This window comes from Dromiciops gliroides, chromosome 3 (genome assembly GCF_019393635.1).
Source record: "Dromiciops gliroides isolate mDroGli1 chromosome 3, mDroGli1.pri, whole genome shotgun sequence".
NCBI classification, from domain to species: Eukaryota; Metazoa; Chordata; class Mammalia; order Microbiotheria; family Microbiotheriidae; genus Dromiciops; species Dromiciops gliroides.
In genome coordinates, this window is record NC_057863.1 from 356232604 (window position 1) to 356252078 (window position 19475).

Genomic DNA, 19475 nt, shown 5'->3' on the forward strand with positions numbered 1-19475 from the left:
CAAACAAAGTCATAACAATTCACTTAAAAGGGAAAAATTGTTGATTTTATTTATAAGCAAACTATATTAGAGGCATGTATTTCCTGTTCAGACTCTGAAATAGGATTAATAATATAAATGAACTAAACAAAATTGGAAAACTGAAGTCACTTAGATGCCAATGAAAGTAGATGTAATGAAAATCTCTAAATCTAATAAAGGAGAGGTCAGTTAAAAAGACAAATTTAATGACAATCTGCTCCTGTCCTATATCATCTAGCAAAAATCATTACATTTATAGGATTTAAAATAAAACATTTATAGTATGCCATAAGTACTAATGTATTTTTTAATTGGCTGTATGTCTTCAGTCTATATCACTGTCATCTATCAAATTATAAATAAAGGACAAGGACATTGTTTAATCTGTTTGATATGGGGCCCTACATTGAATCAAGTAAGTATTTGATGTTTTAGATGATGATCCTAATTGTCCTTGGGAAATGGTAGCTCTATAAAAGTCTCTAACCTAGCTCTAAGCTGACTAGGTGGCTCTAATCACCTTAAGAATTACAGATAGAATGCATCAAAGACGGTTAATTGGTTCCAGAAAAGAATGGGAGTCACCTAGGCAGCTAAAATTCTGATTATAAAATCTTAAATTGGGTCAGTTAGATCTTTTAGTCTTTAACCCTCTAAGAGTAATACTCTCCAGCCACAGAAATCCATGATTTTGTTCACCTACTAGGAGGATGGAGGAGCTATTCTACATAGATATTCCTCCATGTTGGAGGTGGCTACACATGCATGTGTGTATATGAATGCATGTATGTGTATAACACAGGATCACAGACGTAGAGCAATAAGCAAACAGAGAAACAACCCTTTATTTTACAAATAAGGAAACAGTGGCTTTTAGAGATTAATTAACTTGCCAGGGTCACATAGCTACTAAGCTTCAGAGCTGGGGAATTTGAACCCCTTAACAACACTATCCACTAAACCATGCAGCTGGGGTTAGATATAAATGTCAATAGTGCATGTTTCTCTCTACAGTTTTGTTGGTATGGGGTTCCCTGGTATTGGCAGTAGGCATCCTTTGTTTCTAGGTTCACCCAGGGCCTTTCCAGCTGCTGTTTTCCAATTGGCTTGAATATTAAAGCTTAGAAGTCCTCTCCTCTTCACCAGAGGACAGCAATAATCAGCATGTCCCCCTTACAATGGAGATTTAGCAAAATTATGGTAAGGCTTATATTAAAATTGTTACTGTGAAAGGACACTTATGGGACTAAATTATGTAATAATGAATATATAATCTACTAACAATTATTAAGTCTTGGAATGAATTGGAATTTTTAATGTTCTCAAACTCAAAAATTAGATTATTTCTTAATCAAAATTTTAAAAGATATTTATCTCACTGGTTTATATCATCTTAAAAATCTCTGTAGTTCTTCTAGAATTATTTCTCTATAAAACTAACAGCATAAGAGAATGTGAGATTTTTAAGTCATTCTAACTTTCTTCTTGAAAGTAAAATAAGAATCACTGACAGAGAGCTTCCTGAAGTCATGGAGCCATTAAGGAGAAGAGTTAGGAATCCTTTCAATTGGCTTCATTCCATCAAAGACTGGAAACCCCTGGAAAATCAAATCTGTGGCAATGTTATTTTTTCCAGTTAATTACCTGCTTCTGCTTCACTCCTTCCCCACAAAGTGTATTTGTATGTTAGAGGAAAGGGAGGATGGCATTCTGAAAGAAACAAATAGTTCCCCCCCCCAAAAAAATCCCCCGCAAAATTAAATCAAAATAGGTTTCTATCAAGTGTAGAATACACCACATTAACTTCATTTTCCTACCTGACACCTTTCAGTCAAAAGAAATATGATCTTGAGCTACTAGAAAGTGATATCCAATAGTTCACTCTCTCCTTCACAAAGTATATCCATCTGATAAGTAAAGGATCAACATAAGCTCTCTCCTACCTCTACCTCCACCCCTCAAAGTATAAGAAAAAGGCTGAAAAAAGTCATACATTGGCCAAAAGTAATGGAGATACGTAAGTGTGAGAAAATTATTAATAATAAGGGTTGCTGAAAGAGCTGGGTCTGACCTTTCTTAAGGTCAGCCCAGAGTCAGGAAGTTACCTCACTCAAAACCACACCTATCTGAAAGCCTTGTTCCTACCAGAGGGTCTGTTCTCTGACCTCAGCATGACTTCACATCCAGTAAACCAACAGATTTGAGTGATGCTAGCCAAATTAGCTTTGAACAATACTTATGAGCAGACTCTGCTCCTGCCCTCAGCAAGCCTCCAGAAAGACTCACTCTCTGTTGTGGGAAGTGGGTAAGAGGAGACGAAGCCCTCTAAAGTTCCCCATTTTCTTTCTTCTCTCTCTTCTATTTCCTAGCTAGGCTTTCCTATCTTTCAAAGCCATGCACACTCTCTTTACTAATATTTAATATACTTTTAATAAATACTTAATGCCCTAAAACTGGTGCAGTAGCCTCTAGTTTCTAAGTAACAAATATATTAGAAACCCCAGTTAATTTTCCCCTACACTTGGGACAGTAATAGGGTCACCACATATAGTTTTACTTGCTACATAAGAAAAAAAATGAGCTTCATTTTTCAGATTCCTACAGTCTGGTAGGATCAGCAATAAGCAAAATATATGCTTTAAAAATAAAAATTTTAGTAAACACAAAAGAAAGCATTCTCAATATGACTTTTGTAAAACTCTAGTTAAACAAGCAAAGAACCTTGCTCTAGGCAGCTAAAACTAGTGAACATGTCTCAACCAGTGCCTACTCTACCAGAGACAAGGCAGCTACTTCATAAAGAGTCCATCTAGAATAAAATCTTAAGAAGTACAGAGAGGGGTAAAGCAGGGATGCCCATTATCACCTCTATTGTTTAATACCGTACTAGAAATGTTAGCTCTAGCAATAAGAGAAGAAAAAGAAATTAAAGGAATTAGAATAGGTAATGAGGAAACTAAACTATCACTCTTGGTAGATGATGTTATATTTAAAAATCCTAGAGAATCAACTAAAAAACTACTTGAAATTATTAACAACTTTAACAAAGTTGTAAGATACAAAATAAACCCATATAAATCATCAGCATTTCTATATATTACCAACAAAGTCCAGCAACAACAGACAGAAAGAGAAATTCCATTTAAAATAACTGTGGACAATATAAAATATTGGGGTGTCTACCTGCCAAGACAAACCCAGAAACTATACAACCAGAACTATAAAAGCTTTTCACACAAATAAAGTCAGATCTAAACAATTGGAATAATATTAATTGCTCATGGGTAGGCCGAGCCAATATAATAAAAATGACAATCCTACTAAATTAATTTCTTTAGTGTTATACAAAATCAAACTATCAAAATATATATATGTATATATATATATATGTATGTGTATATATATATGTATATGTGTATATATATGTATATATATGTGTGTGTGTGTGTGTATATATATATATATATATATATATATATATTTTGGTGAGGCAATTGGGGTTAAGTGACTTGCCCAGGGTCACACAGCTAGTAAGTTTTCAAGTGTCTGAGGCTGGATTTGAACTCACGTCCTCCTGAATCCAGGGCCAGTGCTCTATCCACTGTGCCACCTTGCTGCCCCTCAAAAAAATATTTTACAGACCTGGAAAAAATAATAGCAAAATTCATATGGAAGAACAAAAGCTCAAGGATATCAAGGGATGTCCAGATCTCAAACTGTATTATAAAGCAATAATTATCAAAACAATCTGGTACTGGCTAAGAAATGGAGAGGTGGATGAGTGGAACAGGATAGGTACAAATCACACTATAGTAAATGACTATAGTAATAGAGTATATGATAAACCCAAAGATCTAAGCTTTTGGAGCAAAAACTCATTATGTGACAAAAACTGCAGGGAAAACTGGAAAACAGTATGGCAGAAACTAGGTATACACAAATATCTCATACTGTATACTAAAATGAGGTCAAAATGGGTACATGATTTACACATAAATGGTGATACCATAAGAAAATTAAGAAAGCATGGAATAGTTTATCTGTCAGATTTATGGATGGGGAAGAATTTAGGACCAAAGAAGACATAGAAAGCAATACAAAATGCAAAATAGATAATTTTTAGATAAAATAATAGATAAGAGTTTTTACATAAACAAAATAATGTAACCAAGAATTTAAGGGAAGCAGAAAACTGGGAAAGAATTTTTGAAACAAATATCTCTGATAAAGGCCTCATTTCTCAAATATATAAAGAACTGAGTCAAATTAATAAAAATACAAGTCATTCCCCAACTGATAAATCAAATATATCTATAGTCATATGAAAAAATGTTCTAGATCACTATCGATCAGAGAAATGCAAATTTCTGAGGTATCACCCCACAATGATCAGAGTGGAAAATCTAACAAAAAAGGAAAATGTTAGATGTTGGAGGAGATGTGGGAAAACTGGGATGCTAATCCACTGTTGGTGGAGTTGTGAAAAGATCTAACCATTCTAGAGAACAATTTGGAACTATGCCCAAATGCCTATAAAATTGCACACCCTTCAACCCAGCAATACCACTGCTAGGCTTATATCCCAAAGACACCCCCCCCCCGAAAAAAAAGAAAAAGACCTATCTGTAAAAAAATATTTACAGCAGGCTCTTTCTGTGGTGGCTAAGAATCAATTGGGGAACGAATGACCAAGCTGTGGTATATGACTGTGATGGAATATTATTGTGATATAAGACATGACAAGCAGGATAATTTCAGAAAGGCCTAGAAAGATTTGTATAAACTTATGTTTAGTAAAGTGAGCAGAACCAGGAGAATATTATGCACAGTGACAGAAATATCGTTTGATGAAGAACTGTGAATGGCTTAACTATTCTCAGCAATACAATGATCCAAGACAATCCCAAAGGACTCATGACAAAGCATACCATCCACCTCCAAAGGAAAAACTGATATTTATTGAACACAGACTGAAGAATGCTATTTTTCACTTTCATTTTTTTATTCAAGCTTTTTTACACAAAATGACTAATATGGTAATGTGTTACATAATTGCACATGTATAACCTATATTTGAGTACTTACTGTCTTGGGGAGGCAGGGAAGGAGAGAAAATTTGGAACTCAAAACTTTAAATAAAAATGTTTATTATTTTAAAAAAGAAAAGAAAATGCATGTTATCTCAGTGCAGTTCAATGTAATTTTAATTAAACAAATTAACAATAAAAAGTAGTACAAAAATTAAAAGATGGATTGGGCAGATGAGAGGCAGGATTTCTGGCCAGGAGAGTTGCTCTTACAGTAGATGAAATGACCACCTCCATGTATACAGTAGAAGTACAATAAAGTAATACATAACTGCAAAAGAAAATCTTAGAAATGTGAGCAATATCTCTGTAATAACATATGCATGTTATTACCACATATAAAAATGTCTGCATCTTTCATTGAAGGATTTTAAGGCATCTTATGAACTTTAATTTAAACATCATATCACCCAAAAGATAGATAATATACAAATTATTATATATCCTTTCATTACAGAGTATCTAAATGTCCCTTAAGTAACACTTCCCCTGACTAGGTTTGCCCAAAGAGCCAATAAAACAGGAAATAAGTTGCTAATGCAAATTATAAGGAAATACATGCATATGCCACCAACAATCTCTGAAAAGATCAGACCTTCACCCACAAGAACCACTTCCTCCAAGTAAACCACAGAGATTGTACAGGACAAACCACAATGTATCAACGTATGTCTCTGAGTCTGATCCCCAATTTAAAGACTATGGGAAGATCTTTAAGAGAAACTTCACAGGATTTTCTAGGTGTATTTCAGAATCTAGAAATCTCTACTCTACTTTTAGATATTGAAAAATATATAGAACTTTCATGTTACTACTAACTTCATTAAACCATTATGCAATCTAATCACCCCGGTTCAAAACCCCAAAGCCATTGTCTTCACTTTACCCTATCCCTTAATCCAAGCAGTTGTCAATAACAAATCTGCTATCATTTCTCACCACTCCCACTGGGGCCCTCATGATCTCTCACTTGAAATCTATAGATAGCCTTCAAATTGAACTACCTGCTTCTGCATTCTTTCCCTTTTCCAATCCATTCTGCAGAATTACTTCATGCAAAATACCCAGAGTAATATTCCTGAAACACAGGTTGGACCATCTAACTCCCCTACTCAAGAATCTTCACTGAATCCTTACAGCCTCTAAGATTAAATATAAATTTCTCTGCTTGGCATTTAAAGTCAACTTTTTTTCACACCTAGTTCACATATCTCCCCTTGAAAAAAGCTGCGCATTCTAGTTCATCTAGCCTACTTAGTCTTCCCCGAATTTAGCATTTCATCTCCGAGTTTCATGCCTTTCTTTGCACAGGCTGCCTCTGATGCTTAGAACATACTCTACATCACCTTAGCTTCCTAAGGCCTAATTCAGGAAAGACTTTACTTCCTAAGGGATTCTGCCCTAGTTTATGTTTTATCTTTGTATTCCCATTACTAGAATGGTGTGTTGTACATAGTAGGTGCTTAATAAATGCCTGCTGGATTGAATTTTCTATTCTAATAAAAATCTTTAATTTTTCCAAAATATCATTCTACAACTACTCAATCTAGGGAAGATCTAAAAAGTCCTAACCTAGAAACAAAGTTTCAAATGTGATCACCACAATAACTCCTAAAACACCAAGATTCAGAGAGGAATCATTAGCATTTTTTTGGTCTTAAATGTGTCCTTAAATGACTACAATAAGTCTTAAGTCTTCAAAAGAAAATAAGCTGACATTGAGAAGCTAACTGGTCTCTAGCATTAACAAATCCTAGTTTCTTTTAAATCCTTCCAATTCCCTCATAGACATGTTACTCACAGTCTCAAGACAGGAAAACTAATTTTTTCACTGGCCAGTAGATTCTCCAGTCTCTCAACACTGGGAAATCACCCAGGCTGTCATGTGACTATGATCTCAGAAACCAGGACTCAGCATTCAAATTGGTAAAAGATCCTGTTTTGGTATGAATCTGAACTTGGTCAGCTGAACTGGTACATGCTGATACAATGAGGTAAACTTTGGTATATTTTTTCTCTTTTACCAAAAGTCAGTGACAGATACTTGAACAGCTTAGGAGAAGATGAAAACAAGTTAGATGATTAGTTTCTGTACCCGAAACATTACTAACTATAGGATCAGGCAAACTAAATGTGGCTCTAAAGCTATTCAGTTCTTTGGGCTCTCCTAAAGTTAAAAACTCTAACAAACCTATTTCAAAGATCAAATATTCAATACAGATATAGAAAAAGAAAGTTTCTAGATTTGAAGGTACCAAAGTCTAAGTAGTTATGAAAGAGACCAAATCTCACTGGTAAAATAGACAAGAACAACATGTTGCCATGATGTAAGTAATCTTTTAATCATTGTAATGTCTTTTCAAGGGTTAGTCTTTGCTTATATACATAAGGTCCTTACCAACTGTAGCAGAATTTTCATAGCAGGCAAATACTGCAACCAGAAAACAAAATGTTTATCTCAATTTAGACTTATTATTTTAAAATAGTAATAAATAAATAGATTCCTTATTAGCATTAAGATACAGTACCAAGTAGTTTCTAATCATTCAGAAACCAGAAACAAATAAAAAGTATCATTAATAAAAAAAGTTCACATTTATATAATGCTTGATTAATGATACTTTATCTTCATCTTTAATTAGTGACTGAGAAAGAGCTGTCAAAGGAAAGTCAAACAGTTACTAAATACTAACTCATAAGATACAAAGTTTAGATAGTCTCCTACCCTCATGAATCTTAAAGTGCAGCATTAGAATAAGACACAAAACCATATCCTGTGATGGTATATATTGTAGTTAAGTTATACTCCAAAGTTACAAAATAATGCGAGGTCTAGATGGTAAGTACTATAATGGAAGGTTGCAGGGATGAAATAGTATTTGAACTAGTCTTTAAAGGACAGACAGGAACTTGCAGTTCGTAAGCCTCCATTCCAATCCTGCCCCCAGCCCCCCCACACTCACTACTGAGCCACAACCACTCTGAGCCTTATTTATTTTCTTAATCTGTTTAAAGAAAGGTTGATCGAGTGGGGTGAAAATTAAACCTGCAGAACTAAAAAGTGGCATGATCAATAATTCTTAAGGGGATTAAAATTAGTTTTCAGATTTTAAAAATATATATTTAAGTAACTGGTATAACCAACTAACAAGGTATAGAGGAATCAGGAAGACAAGTTCAAATCCAGCCTCAGACACTTACTTGCTATGTGACCCTGGGCAAATCATTTAATCCCTCTCAGCCTCAGTTCCCTCATCTGTAAAATGGGGATAATAATAACACCTACCTCACCGGGTTATTGTGAGGATCAAATGAGTTAATCTATCTAAAGCACTGCAAACTTTAAAGCATTATATAAATGCTTGCTATTATCATTATCAGAACTGTTGCAAAATTAGAATTGGGAATCAATGTTCTACAATTCAGCAAAATAAAACATGGACCACTGTATTCAAAGACTGGGATGGAATTTCAGTAAGATTATTAACCATCTAAGAAGATTGGAGCTGCAAGTTTGGCAAAGCAAAGGAAAAATAAAATGGATGACAACCACTTGCATCCTTTAGATATGAGTAAATATAAAAAGGGAAGAGAACTATTCAGCCTGGTGTAGAAAGTTTAATATAAGTAGTAGAACAAACTAAAAAGTAAAGTCTGGGCTAAGTATCAGGAAAAACTTCCTGACTCAAAGATCAGATTGTGGTCCAGTCTCCTCAGGAAGTAACGGAAGTTTCATCCCCTTGAGATACTTAAAATTAGACCTACCAAGGCACTAAAAAGAATCCTGTTGGGAATTATCCATTTCTGACCTAAAGCAGATTTGTTAGCTTACTGCAGGGGATAAAGGAGAGAAAAAAATAAAGATATATAGATACAGATATATACATATCCAGGCAAAGACATGTATGTGTGTATGTGTGTGTACGTGCGTGCAATGTATATGTACCCACATAAATACCACTGCCAGAACATTTGCCATGATCCTCAAACTGGATATCTAATAGATAGATAGACAGATAGATAAATAGTGTAGGTGTAGGTGTAGGTGTAGGTATAGGGGTAGGGGTAGGGGTAGGTATAGATGTAGGTGTAGGTGTAGATGTAGATGTAGATGTAGATGTAGATATATAATATTGATTACAGGTCATACTCAGATTTTATACAATCCAGGAAATAAATATGATCTAATTTTAACCAATGCATCAAATGCATGTCACTTCACATGATGCTAGAAAAATAAATGTAATTAAATTAATTTTAAACACTTTGCTGAACTAGTGGTACTTAAGAACTTCAAATTTTAAATGCAACAAAATACATGTAGAGAATACTTTAATTCAAAAAAAAAAATTAAGTACCTACTACACATACACTAGGCCAGCAAAGATAAAGAAAATCCTTACCCTCAAGGAGACTAGCAGATAATAGCCATAAATAAATATTTCTTTTATTATTATTATTTTTATTTTTATCATGGTCAATTTTTGAATATGTGTCATGTACCACTGAGAAAAAGGTATATTCCTTTCTATCCCCATTCAGTTTTCTTCAGACATCTATCATATTTAACTTTTCTAACATTCTATTCACCTCTTTAAATTCTTTCTTATTTATTTTGTGGTTAGATTTACCTAATTCTGAGAGGGGAAGATTCAGATCCCCCCACTAGGATAGTTGTGCTGTCTATTTCCTCTTGTAACTCATTTAACTTCTCTAAGAATTTGGATGCAATACCACTTGGTGCATACATATTTAGTATTAATATTACTTCATTATCTATAGTACCTTTTAGCAAGATGTAGTTTCCTTCTTTATCTCTTTTAATTAAATCTATTTTTGCCTTTGCTTTGTCTGAGATAAGGATTGCTACCCCTGCTTTTTTTACTTCAGCTGAAGCATAATATATTCTGCTCCAACCTTTTACTTTTACTCTGTGTGTATCTCTCTGCTTCAAATGTGTTTCTTGTAGACAGCATATTGTAGGATTCTGGTTTTTAATCCACTCTGCTATTCACTTCTGTTTTATGGCAGAGTTCATCCCATTCACATTCACAGTTATTATTACTATTTCCCTCCATTCTATTTACCTCCTTTGTACTTTTTTTCCCTTTCTTTCACCTTATTTCTCCTCACCAATGTTTTGCTTATTACCCCTGCCTCCCCCAATCTTCCCTCCCTTTTATCAGCCCCCCTCCCTTTTCTTTACCCTTTTTCCCCTGCTTCTGCCCTCCCTTCTATCAGTTCCCCCCTTTTCCCCTTACCCTAAAGAATAAGCTAAATTTCTTTATCCAAATGAATGTATGCTATTCCCTCTTTGAACCAAATCTGATGAGAGTAAGGTTGAAACAATGCTTACCCCCTCCCTTCTTTCAATTAACCCCAGTCCACCTCCCCTTTCATCTTCTCCCCATAAACTCCTTTTCTTTTCACCCCTTAATTTTCTTTATACCATCACATCAAAGACAATTTATATTTATACCCTCTGTGTATATTCCTTCTGTCTGCCCAAATAGATATAGTTCTCAAGAGTTATAGGTATTACCTTCCCGTGTAGGGATGTAAACAGTTTAACCTTATTGAATAACACCCCCCCTCCCCCGTTTACCTTTTTAAACTTCTCTTGAGTCTTGTATGTTAAGATCAAATTTTCTATTCAGTTCTGGTCTTTTCATCAGGAAACCTTTAAAGTCCCTTATTTCATTGAATGTCCATCTTTTCCCCTGAAAGAGAATGATCAGTTTTGCTGGGTAGTTGATTCTTGGTTGCAATCCAAGCTCCTTTGCCTTCAGGACTATCATATTCCAAGCCTTGTGATCCTTTAATGATGAAGCTGCCAGGTCCTGTGCAATCCTGACTATGGTTCCATGATATTTAAATTGCTTCTTTCTGGCTGCTTGGAGTATTTTCTCCTTCATCTGATTACTCTGGAACTTGGCTACAATATTCCTTGGAGTTTCCCTTTTGAGATGTCTTTTAGGAGGTGATCAGTAGATTCTTTCAATGATGATTTTATCCTCTGATTCTATAATATCATGGCAGTTTTCCTTGATAATTTCCTGGAATATGGTATCTAGACTCTTTCTGATCATGGCTTTCAGGCAGTCCAATAATTCTCAAATTTTCTCTCCTGGATCTATTTTCAAGATCAGTTGTCTTTCCAATGAGGTATTTCACTTTTTCTTTTATTTTTTTTTCATTCTTTTGATTCTGTTTGACTGATTCCTGATGTCTCATGTAGTCATTAGTTTCCATCTATCCAATTTGAATTTTTAAGGCATTGTTTTCTTCAGTAAGCTTCTGCACCTCCTTTTCCATTTGGCCAAATGAATTTTTTAAGGAATTGTTTTCTTCAGTCAATCTTTGTGCTTCCTTTTCCAAGTTTTTGATTCTTTGTGTTTCCTTTTCCAAGCTGCTGATTCTTTTTTCATAATTTTCTTGTGTTGCTTTCATTTCTCTCCCCATTTTTTTTCTTTAACCTCTCTCATTTGATTTTTTTAAAATCCTTTTTGAGCTCTTCCAAGAAGGCTTTTTGGTCTTGAGACCAATTCATCTTCCCTCTTGAGGCTTCACATGTAGGCAATTTTTTGAGGGAAACTTGGGAGAGCTCAGGCAACTTCCTGGCTTCTCCCCACCATCTTGGCTCTGCCTATGAATAAATATTTCTTGACTTGACTTGACAATCTAGTACAGGAATTAGAAGAAAGATAGGCATACCCTACATAACTTTGCCATGACATAAAATCATGAATATATCATGACCAAAACCCATTATAACTCATTCTACCACTCTAAAAAGACAAATGAGATGGTTGGACCCAATGGGAATGAGTGAATTCAGCTACCATTAGCTTGAACCACCTCTTAAGTGGTAAATGTAGCATCTAATTTAAAAAATTTTTATAGATCCATTTAATATATTACATTGTTGTTCAGTTGTCTCTGACTTTTCATAAACCATACTGTACATGGGGTTTTCTTAGCAAAAATACTGGAGTGGTTTACCATTTCCTTCTCCATTGGATTAAGGCAAACAGAAATTATTAAGTGTTTAAAGCTGGATTTGAACTCAGTCTTACTTACTCCCAGTCTAGCACTCTACCCACTGACCCATCAAGCAGCCATTTAGCCAATCTAGCATATGAATGAATGAATGAAAGAAATAAAAAATAATCTTAAATTTTTAGTTTGAAAAGATGATATGGATTATCTAATCTAAACCTGCCATTTGAGGGAAGTGAGTCCCAGAAAAAGCAGTGTAATATAGTGAAAATAATACTGAATTCAGAATCAGAGGATCTTGCTTTGAATCCTAGCTTTGTTCCCAAAACTTTGTGACCTTGGGCAAGTTGTTTCAACTCTCTTGACTTCAGTTTCCTCATTTATATGAGCAGGGGAATGGAAGAGATGACCCCTAAGTACTATTCCAGCTCTAAATCCTTTTACATCTGCCCATCCCAAATTTCCTTTTACTTATTTTGCATATATTTTGTATGTGCAATATCTAAAGAGACATCAAGACGCAGTGGATAGAAAATAGGCTTCCACACCAGGATGATTCAGATTCAAGTCCTACTTCTGCCATGCACTGGCTATTGGGACTCAGGGCAATGACTTGACCCCCTCAAGCCCAGACAATTCTTTGAAGTTGTCATTTTGTACTATAGTGGAAGCATCCTCACAGAAGAGCTCCCTACCTAAACACACACACACTCACACCCTATATGTACTAATACTATACTATACTACACTATTACTATACTATACTACACATGTACATGTCGTCTTCCCTTATAAACTTCTTGAAAACAGGGACCACATCATTTTTATCTCTGTATTCTGAACACTTAGCACCATGCTTTCACACATTAACAGAAGCTTATTCAATGTCTATTGATGGATCTATCCTAAAAGTGCTAAGGTTCAAAGATCTTGGTCTTTCTAGGAACCCTAATGTAGAACAGCAGTAAGACCGAATCATAAAAGAAACATAATAGTAATTTAGACATGCTAATGATCAAACTAGAAAATCAAACCAGAAAATGCCTTTACTTATTCTACAGGTATAAGGAAGTCTCTCCTATCCACATTTAAGAACAATGTTAGTTTCTGAGATGTGCTAAAAAATGTTTCCACAAAGTTTGCTAGTCCATGAGCTAAATTACATCCTCAAATTTAGCACTTTAGTGTTCCAGGTAGCACAGCTATCAGAATACCTTATAAAATATGAGGTCAGTTAACACCAATGAACCTTTACCTTGTAATTTTTTTTAAAACTTAAAGGATAATACAGAAGCACTTAACTATGAAACAAACTTGTGCTGACCACATTTCAATTAAAACTGAGGACTAAAACTACCCTTGCCTTCTCAACTGACTCATTAAGTGACCCTGGGGAAAAACATTGAACTGTCTTCAAGAAAAGAACAAAAATTAAAATAGCACATAAGTGAAAAACTTTTGAATTTTTTTAATACATTACACAGCATTAACTTTCTTGAAAGAAAAAATACTTTATGATTAAAAGTGCAAGTCTGCACAATGACCTATGGGATTAACCCAAATGCCTCACTTTTCCGCCAACAAAGCAGACTTCAATACTCCAGTTGTCCATATCCTCCCAAGTTTACCACCTTCAGTGCTATATGGCTCCATGCCAATTCTTCAGTGGTAGAAAAAGGGGTAAAGGATTCTAAGACATGTGGTTTTTTAAAATTTCTAAACTGGTTGTTGATATTCTAAATAAGGTATTTCATAAATCTTCATATTCTTATTATAAACAAAACCAGCAAGAAGGAAAATGCATCTAAATGGAAGGATGAATCACAGGTTCTCCTCAGAGAGATAAATAAAAGAGTTGACCAGAAATGGTTTTATCTTGTACCCAAAGATAACAAGAAACATCAGTTCACTGGTCATATTTGGTTATCTCATATTGCAGTGTTCATGATAAAATATCTGCAAAATGACTACTATAAAAATAATAGCAGTTTAAATACCAACATCTATTAACAGAAGAGGAAGCGATGGAGAAATTGTATGCAGACCTCAATAAGATCCTCCATGTTAAATCAACATACACTCTGATACTTGGTTAGAAGAGGTGAGTATTCCAAGAGAAATACTGGAAAAATATGGATTAGTAAAGAGAGGCCAAAACTTTGAAAACAGAAAATAATTTACTCCTTTAAAATTTAAATACTGTCTTGAAGGAAAGCATAAAAAAGCACTGGACATGGAGAATATCAAATAACATCACACAAAGATTAAATTCATTTTATTTTTTAAAATTAATTTTATTTTGCAGAATATAACATGCTATTGATTATGAGGGTTATTCCTAAATTGACTATCTAAATAGGTTAAATATCAAAATTTCAAGATTCATATAAAAATCTAGTATGATTAAAAATTGTGCTAATTTCTAAAAAGCTTGTTAATAATCACTTAAGACAATTATTTCCCTTATTGTACTGAAAGAACTTTCTATTCTCTGGCACTCAAAAACATCCCCTTTACCATGGATCTCTCCATTCTTAAGGATGGCAGAAAGTTATCTAAAAAGACTGAAACAATTAGAATATTTAAGAATTGAGTGACCAGAAAAGCAGTCATCAAAAACCTTCCAAGGGCAAATAATATGTAGATTCTACCACCCTTCAAATGAAGATTATGGAAGATGTACAATCTAAAGTTTGCTAGGACTCACATAAAAATGCAAAACAAGAGAATGCTCATTTGTAAATGTCTTACATAGTTTCTGTTTTTTTCTTATTTCTTCTCAAATACACTAACAACATAGAAAAAACTATAGCCATTAATCAAAAATGGTCTGGATTGCAAGAAGACCACCATTTTTAGGTTTCAGTTTAGTTTGAGTTTGGGTTCTTTTTTGTTTGTTTTTAAAGAGAGAGAAGGGAAGAAGAGAGAATGAATGTGTTAATGTAACCACAAAGTAATAACAGGATACAACAAGGTTCTGGGCATCAAAAGTGGCCAATCAGAGCATCAGCATAGCTGAATTCGATCCTAGTCCCAGCACGTCCCTACTAAGAAGAATAAAACCCTTATCTTGTTCAACCATGTGTCGCCTGCCACAAACTGCAAAACAGCAACGCCCAAAGCCAGCCAGTCTGATTTTAGCTAGGGACAAACAGACTGTGCAGTCAGAAGCACTACAATGAAAGAACACGAACTCATACACAGCTGGTTTGGGTGATTTTGCACATACTACAAAACATACCACATATAGTACTTCAAATGTGAAAAGACCATAAAGAGATCCACTAGCACTGTCAGTTTGCCAATCACTGCAAACTTAGCTCTCAGACATCAACTATACCATCAGCACTTGTTTGGAGCTGAATAATGGGAAGGAGGAGGCCACAGTGGGTGGTGCCTAGAGGAAGCTGGGAAGTATTCCCTACTCTCCACTTTAAGGATCCTTGGCACAGGAAGCAACAGTAAACCAGTACTTCCAGATTTTATCCCCAATACATTCGAATCAGTACTACAAGTCAAATTAAGTCAAAGTTGTGCACAGTTATAATAGAACATCTATTCACACTACTATCATGACTAATAATTTGGGAAACTATAACCCCTACAATCAGTACAAAGTGGTAAGCAAAAGTATGGTCTTTGGGAGAAAGAACTTATAACACAAATACCTAAGAAACAAGCATCCATACTGCCTAGTTAAATTGCCTATATTTTGTCCTCTCAAACTTAAAAAAATAACTGTAAAGATTTGGTCATATTACTCTGTAAATAAGTTAGCACTGTGAACTACCTGGAGAAACTGACTCCCAAAACAAACTTTACTATTAACAACTAAAATACAGAAGCTTTAAAGTTACATTTCCCCTGAGTTGCAACTTAGTCTAATGCTTACAAGAATCATATACTGTACCTCGATGACAAAAAAATACATACCTAAAATTGAAAATAGATGGACAAATACAACCCCCCAATAACACTCAAAAAAGATCACAATCTAGTGACTCTTTCGTGTCATAAATTGGTGTCCTTAAGCTCCATTTTTACAGAATTAACCAGCAACAGGAAGAAAAAAAAATACTATTAACACATTTGTTTCTTATAGGGTTTTTCTGTCAAATGGCACCAAAAAAAGGACAAGAATTGAATGAGCCAGGGAAACAATTACCCACTCACCCCTGAAAGTGATTCTCAGAAGGAAAACACCCTGAAAGAAAGGGAAGCAGAAGCAAATGCCAGCAGCACGAGATTAGCATTGTGGCTGCTCAAAGGAGACAGAAAAAATATTTCATAGCCAAAAGATCTCATTTTTTAAAAATGATCCACTTCAAAAAACATATGTAGTGTTTTAAAGCATCAGTGGAATGCTTTAGGTGAGTGTGCATGTGACATTGTGGAAAGCATCAACAGGAAGAGGAAGTGCAACTTCTGTCTCTGGAGGAGCTGTTTTGGTATGATAATGGAATTCAGCCCTTTTTTAATCAACAATTGAGTCCAGCAATTGGGTGTAACTCTTACAAAGTAATTTAAACACTTTCTGCCAGAGTCCTATTGTTTTACCTTACAACAAAGACGTTTAAAGACAAATAGGCTTTTCTAAATCTGATGTGTCTTTTATTAAACTTCAATTTTATTTCCTCCCTACACTTTCTTAAGTGACGTTAAGAGGTTTGGTTTGTTGTTGTGTTTTTTTTTTTTTTTTTGCAGAAAGAACACATCCAAATTAGAATTCTGATCCACAACACAGAAAGAAAAATATGAAGTTGACATATGGAACACAAGTATACCACATTATTGTAAAATAGTGTGAAAGGAATCCAGTCATAATGAAAATGATATAAGTAAAAACACTGTAAAGACGAATATGCTCAATTTTTCTACATCACATTTAAAAGCTTAATTCTCAAGGGTTTAGAGTACATAACCTAAAAGAGTATTTACTGACTTATTAACTCAGAAATTATTTATCTATACTAAATGTTAATAAAGACAAATGCATATATTACCTAGCATGTCAAACACTACATCATTCCTTTACTACTTATGATATTCTTTTAAACTACATTTTCCTGGGAAATATAACAATCAGAAATTATGGAAATACAACATATATGGAATGTTATACATAACATTCAAAAAGCTTTAGCAAAGATCCCCATCCAGATGCTTTACACTAACTCCAACAAAATAGATACTATACAACAATAAAAAACTGGACAAGCCAACATTTTAAAAAGACCAAGACCCGGATGGAGTGCTAGGCCTGAAGTCAAGAAGTGTCATCTTCCGGAGTTCAAATCTGGCCTCAGACACTTACTGGTTGTGTGACCCTGGACAAGTCACTTATCCTTTTGCCTCAGTTTCCTCATCTATCAAATGAGCTGGAGAAGGAAAAGGCAAACCAACTAGTATCTTTGCCAAGAAAATCCCAGATGGGATCGCGAAGAGTCGGACACGACTGAAAAGACAAAACAACAACAGAAAAGTCCACCAGTCCCAAGTTCCCGTTTATGAGCCCAAGATCACACTGCCCAGAACGTAGCTCTCCTTCAGGGATAATCAAAATATAAAACTGCTCACACAACAACTGGGTGATTGATAGTGCCCCGGTACCCAGCGGACGTCAGGCACTGACCTTCACCCAAAGTGACCTCTCTCCGAGGTCTTGTGCTATAGAATGTCATAAACGCCAACATAAACCCAACCTGAATTTTACCTACGTGTCTCCCTGAGAATCGGAAGGAGAGCTTAGCTTCACTGAAAACTCAAGGTGCGCATCCTATGTCCGGTGGGTGACTCGGCGGCTGCAGCTCAGCAACATTTAAAAAGATCCGAACCCCACTCTGCCCCCGGCCTGTCAACCTGAGCGTTGGACAGAGGTCGGGGAAGTCCCCCGATAAAAGGCGTTTCATACTAACCTGTCCGTGATAGTAGACTGTGTGCCACTCATTGGGGCCCTTGGCGAGAGGTCGTCTCTTTATCCAAATTGCATTTTACAACAACATCCCAGTCCCCACCCCACCCCCCGCAAGAGCTGCTCCGATAGGGACGCCCAAGTCCGACTCCGAACTCCGGCCAGTCATAGGGCATCCACTGAGAGGGGGGGACGGGGGGACGGGAGGGACTTCTCCGGCGGCAAGAGAGTCTCAGGGGCTTGGGCGGGTGGGGGGGGAGAAGCGGGGGGGGACGAGCTCCAGGCCCGCCGGGGAATCCTCGGGACGGGCAAAGGGAGAAGCCTCGAGGCTCCGCAGGGGCGGCCAAGGGGTGGGGGTGGTTGACTCCCCGTCCTCGGGCAGCGACCGGGCGGTCGGCTCCTCCTCCTCCTCCTCCTCCTCCTCCTCCTCCTCCTCCTCCGCTTGCTCTCGGGTGTCTCGGGGGCCGCGGCCGGGCTGGGGCCCTCTCGGCTCTATCTGGGGCTCCGGGAGAGTCGTCGCTGCTGCTGCTGCTGCTGCCGCCGCCGCCGCTGCTGCAGCCTCTTCTCGTGGGGCCGTCCCGCGCCGGCTTCGCTCAGCTCCGCAGGCTTCGGCTCCTCCATGTCCCCCGGGGTGGGGTCCCCTCCCGCCCCGTCCCGTCCCGTCCGCCCGGGGGGAGGGCTGTCCCGGCGGCGGCGGCGGCTGGGGCAGGGGCGCGGGCACTCGCTGAGTCAGTCCGAAGGGGGAGGAGAAGAAGGTGGGAGCCGAGGTCTCTCAGCGCCGCGGGCCGCTGCTCCCCATCCCCTGGGAACTGGCTCGAGCTTCTTCCGCACTCCGCCGCGGCTCCTCCCTGGAGAGGAGCCTGTCCCGGCTCGGCCCGCAGCAGCGGCGGCGGTTGCAGGGACTCCCTTCAGGGCTGGTTCGCCGGGTCCCGCGGGGCTTCCTCGGGAGCGCGCTTGGGACGGAGGGGGAGGGGGAGCGGGGAATGCGTTGGACGCCCAAGGTAAGGAGGGGGAGGGGGGGAGATCGCGACGATTCCAGCCGCGCGCACGGGTTCCGGTTCCGGTTCTGTCCTTTCCAGCCCCAAGCTCGTTCTCCCACAGTCGCCCTCTTCCCCCGCCCTACTTTTCTCTCTCTTTTGCTTTTTTTTCCGGCCTCCTCGCTTACTTCTAGAAACCGCCTCACTCAGGATTCCTCCGCACGGCGCACACATACAAGGGCGCAGCTGCAGCTGACGCCTCCTCCGCACGCTCGTCCGGGATCCGGGAGCCTCCCCCGCGGGCAGCGTTGTGGAGAGGGAAAGGAAAAGTAGTCCTGCGGAGGAACGGCCGGCCGGACTTTAGCTCTCCGCGCCCTGTAACGAGACTACGCACTTTGACATACAAAGCGGCCACCAGAAGAGCTAGTTATGTGGGACCCACGTCAATAATCCTTTTTTCGGGACTTTATGTAGTACTGG

General features: G+C 37.5%; 1 protein-coding gene across 6 annotated transcripts in view; it reads right to left on the reverse strand.

The window, feature by feature from the left end:
• The window catches only part of ARHGEF12 (Rho guanine nucleotide exchange factor 12), a 188955-nt gene extending 170579 nt beyond the window's left edge, over nt 1-18376 (reverse strand). For 4 of the 6 annotated variants that reach the window (XM_043994775.1, XM_043994773.1, XM_043994778.1 and 1 more), the window contains exon 1: nt 18023-18376. In XM_043994775.1, the coding sequence (XP_043850710.1) occupies nt 18023-18054 (32 nt within the window). In that variant the 5' untranslated portion in view covers nt 18055-18376. The remainder of the gene's footprint in view (nt 1-18022) is intronic. The other 2 variants (XM_043994774.1, XM_043994772.1) reach the window with 1 other exon arrangement.
• Between the last annotated feature and the right edge of the window lie 1099 nt (nt 18377-19475).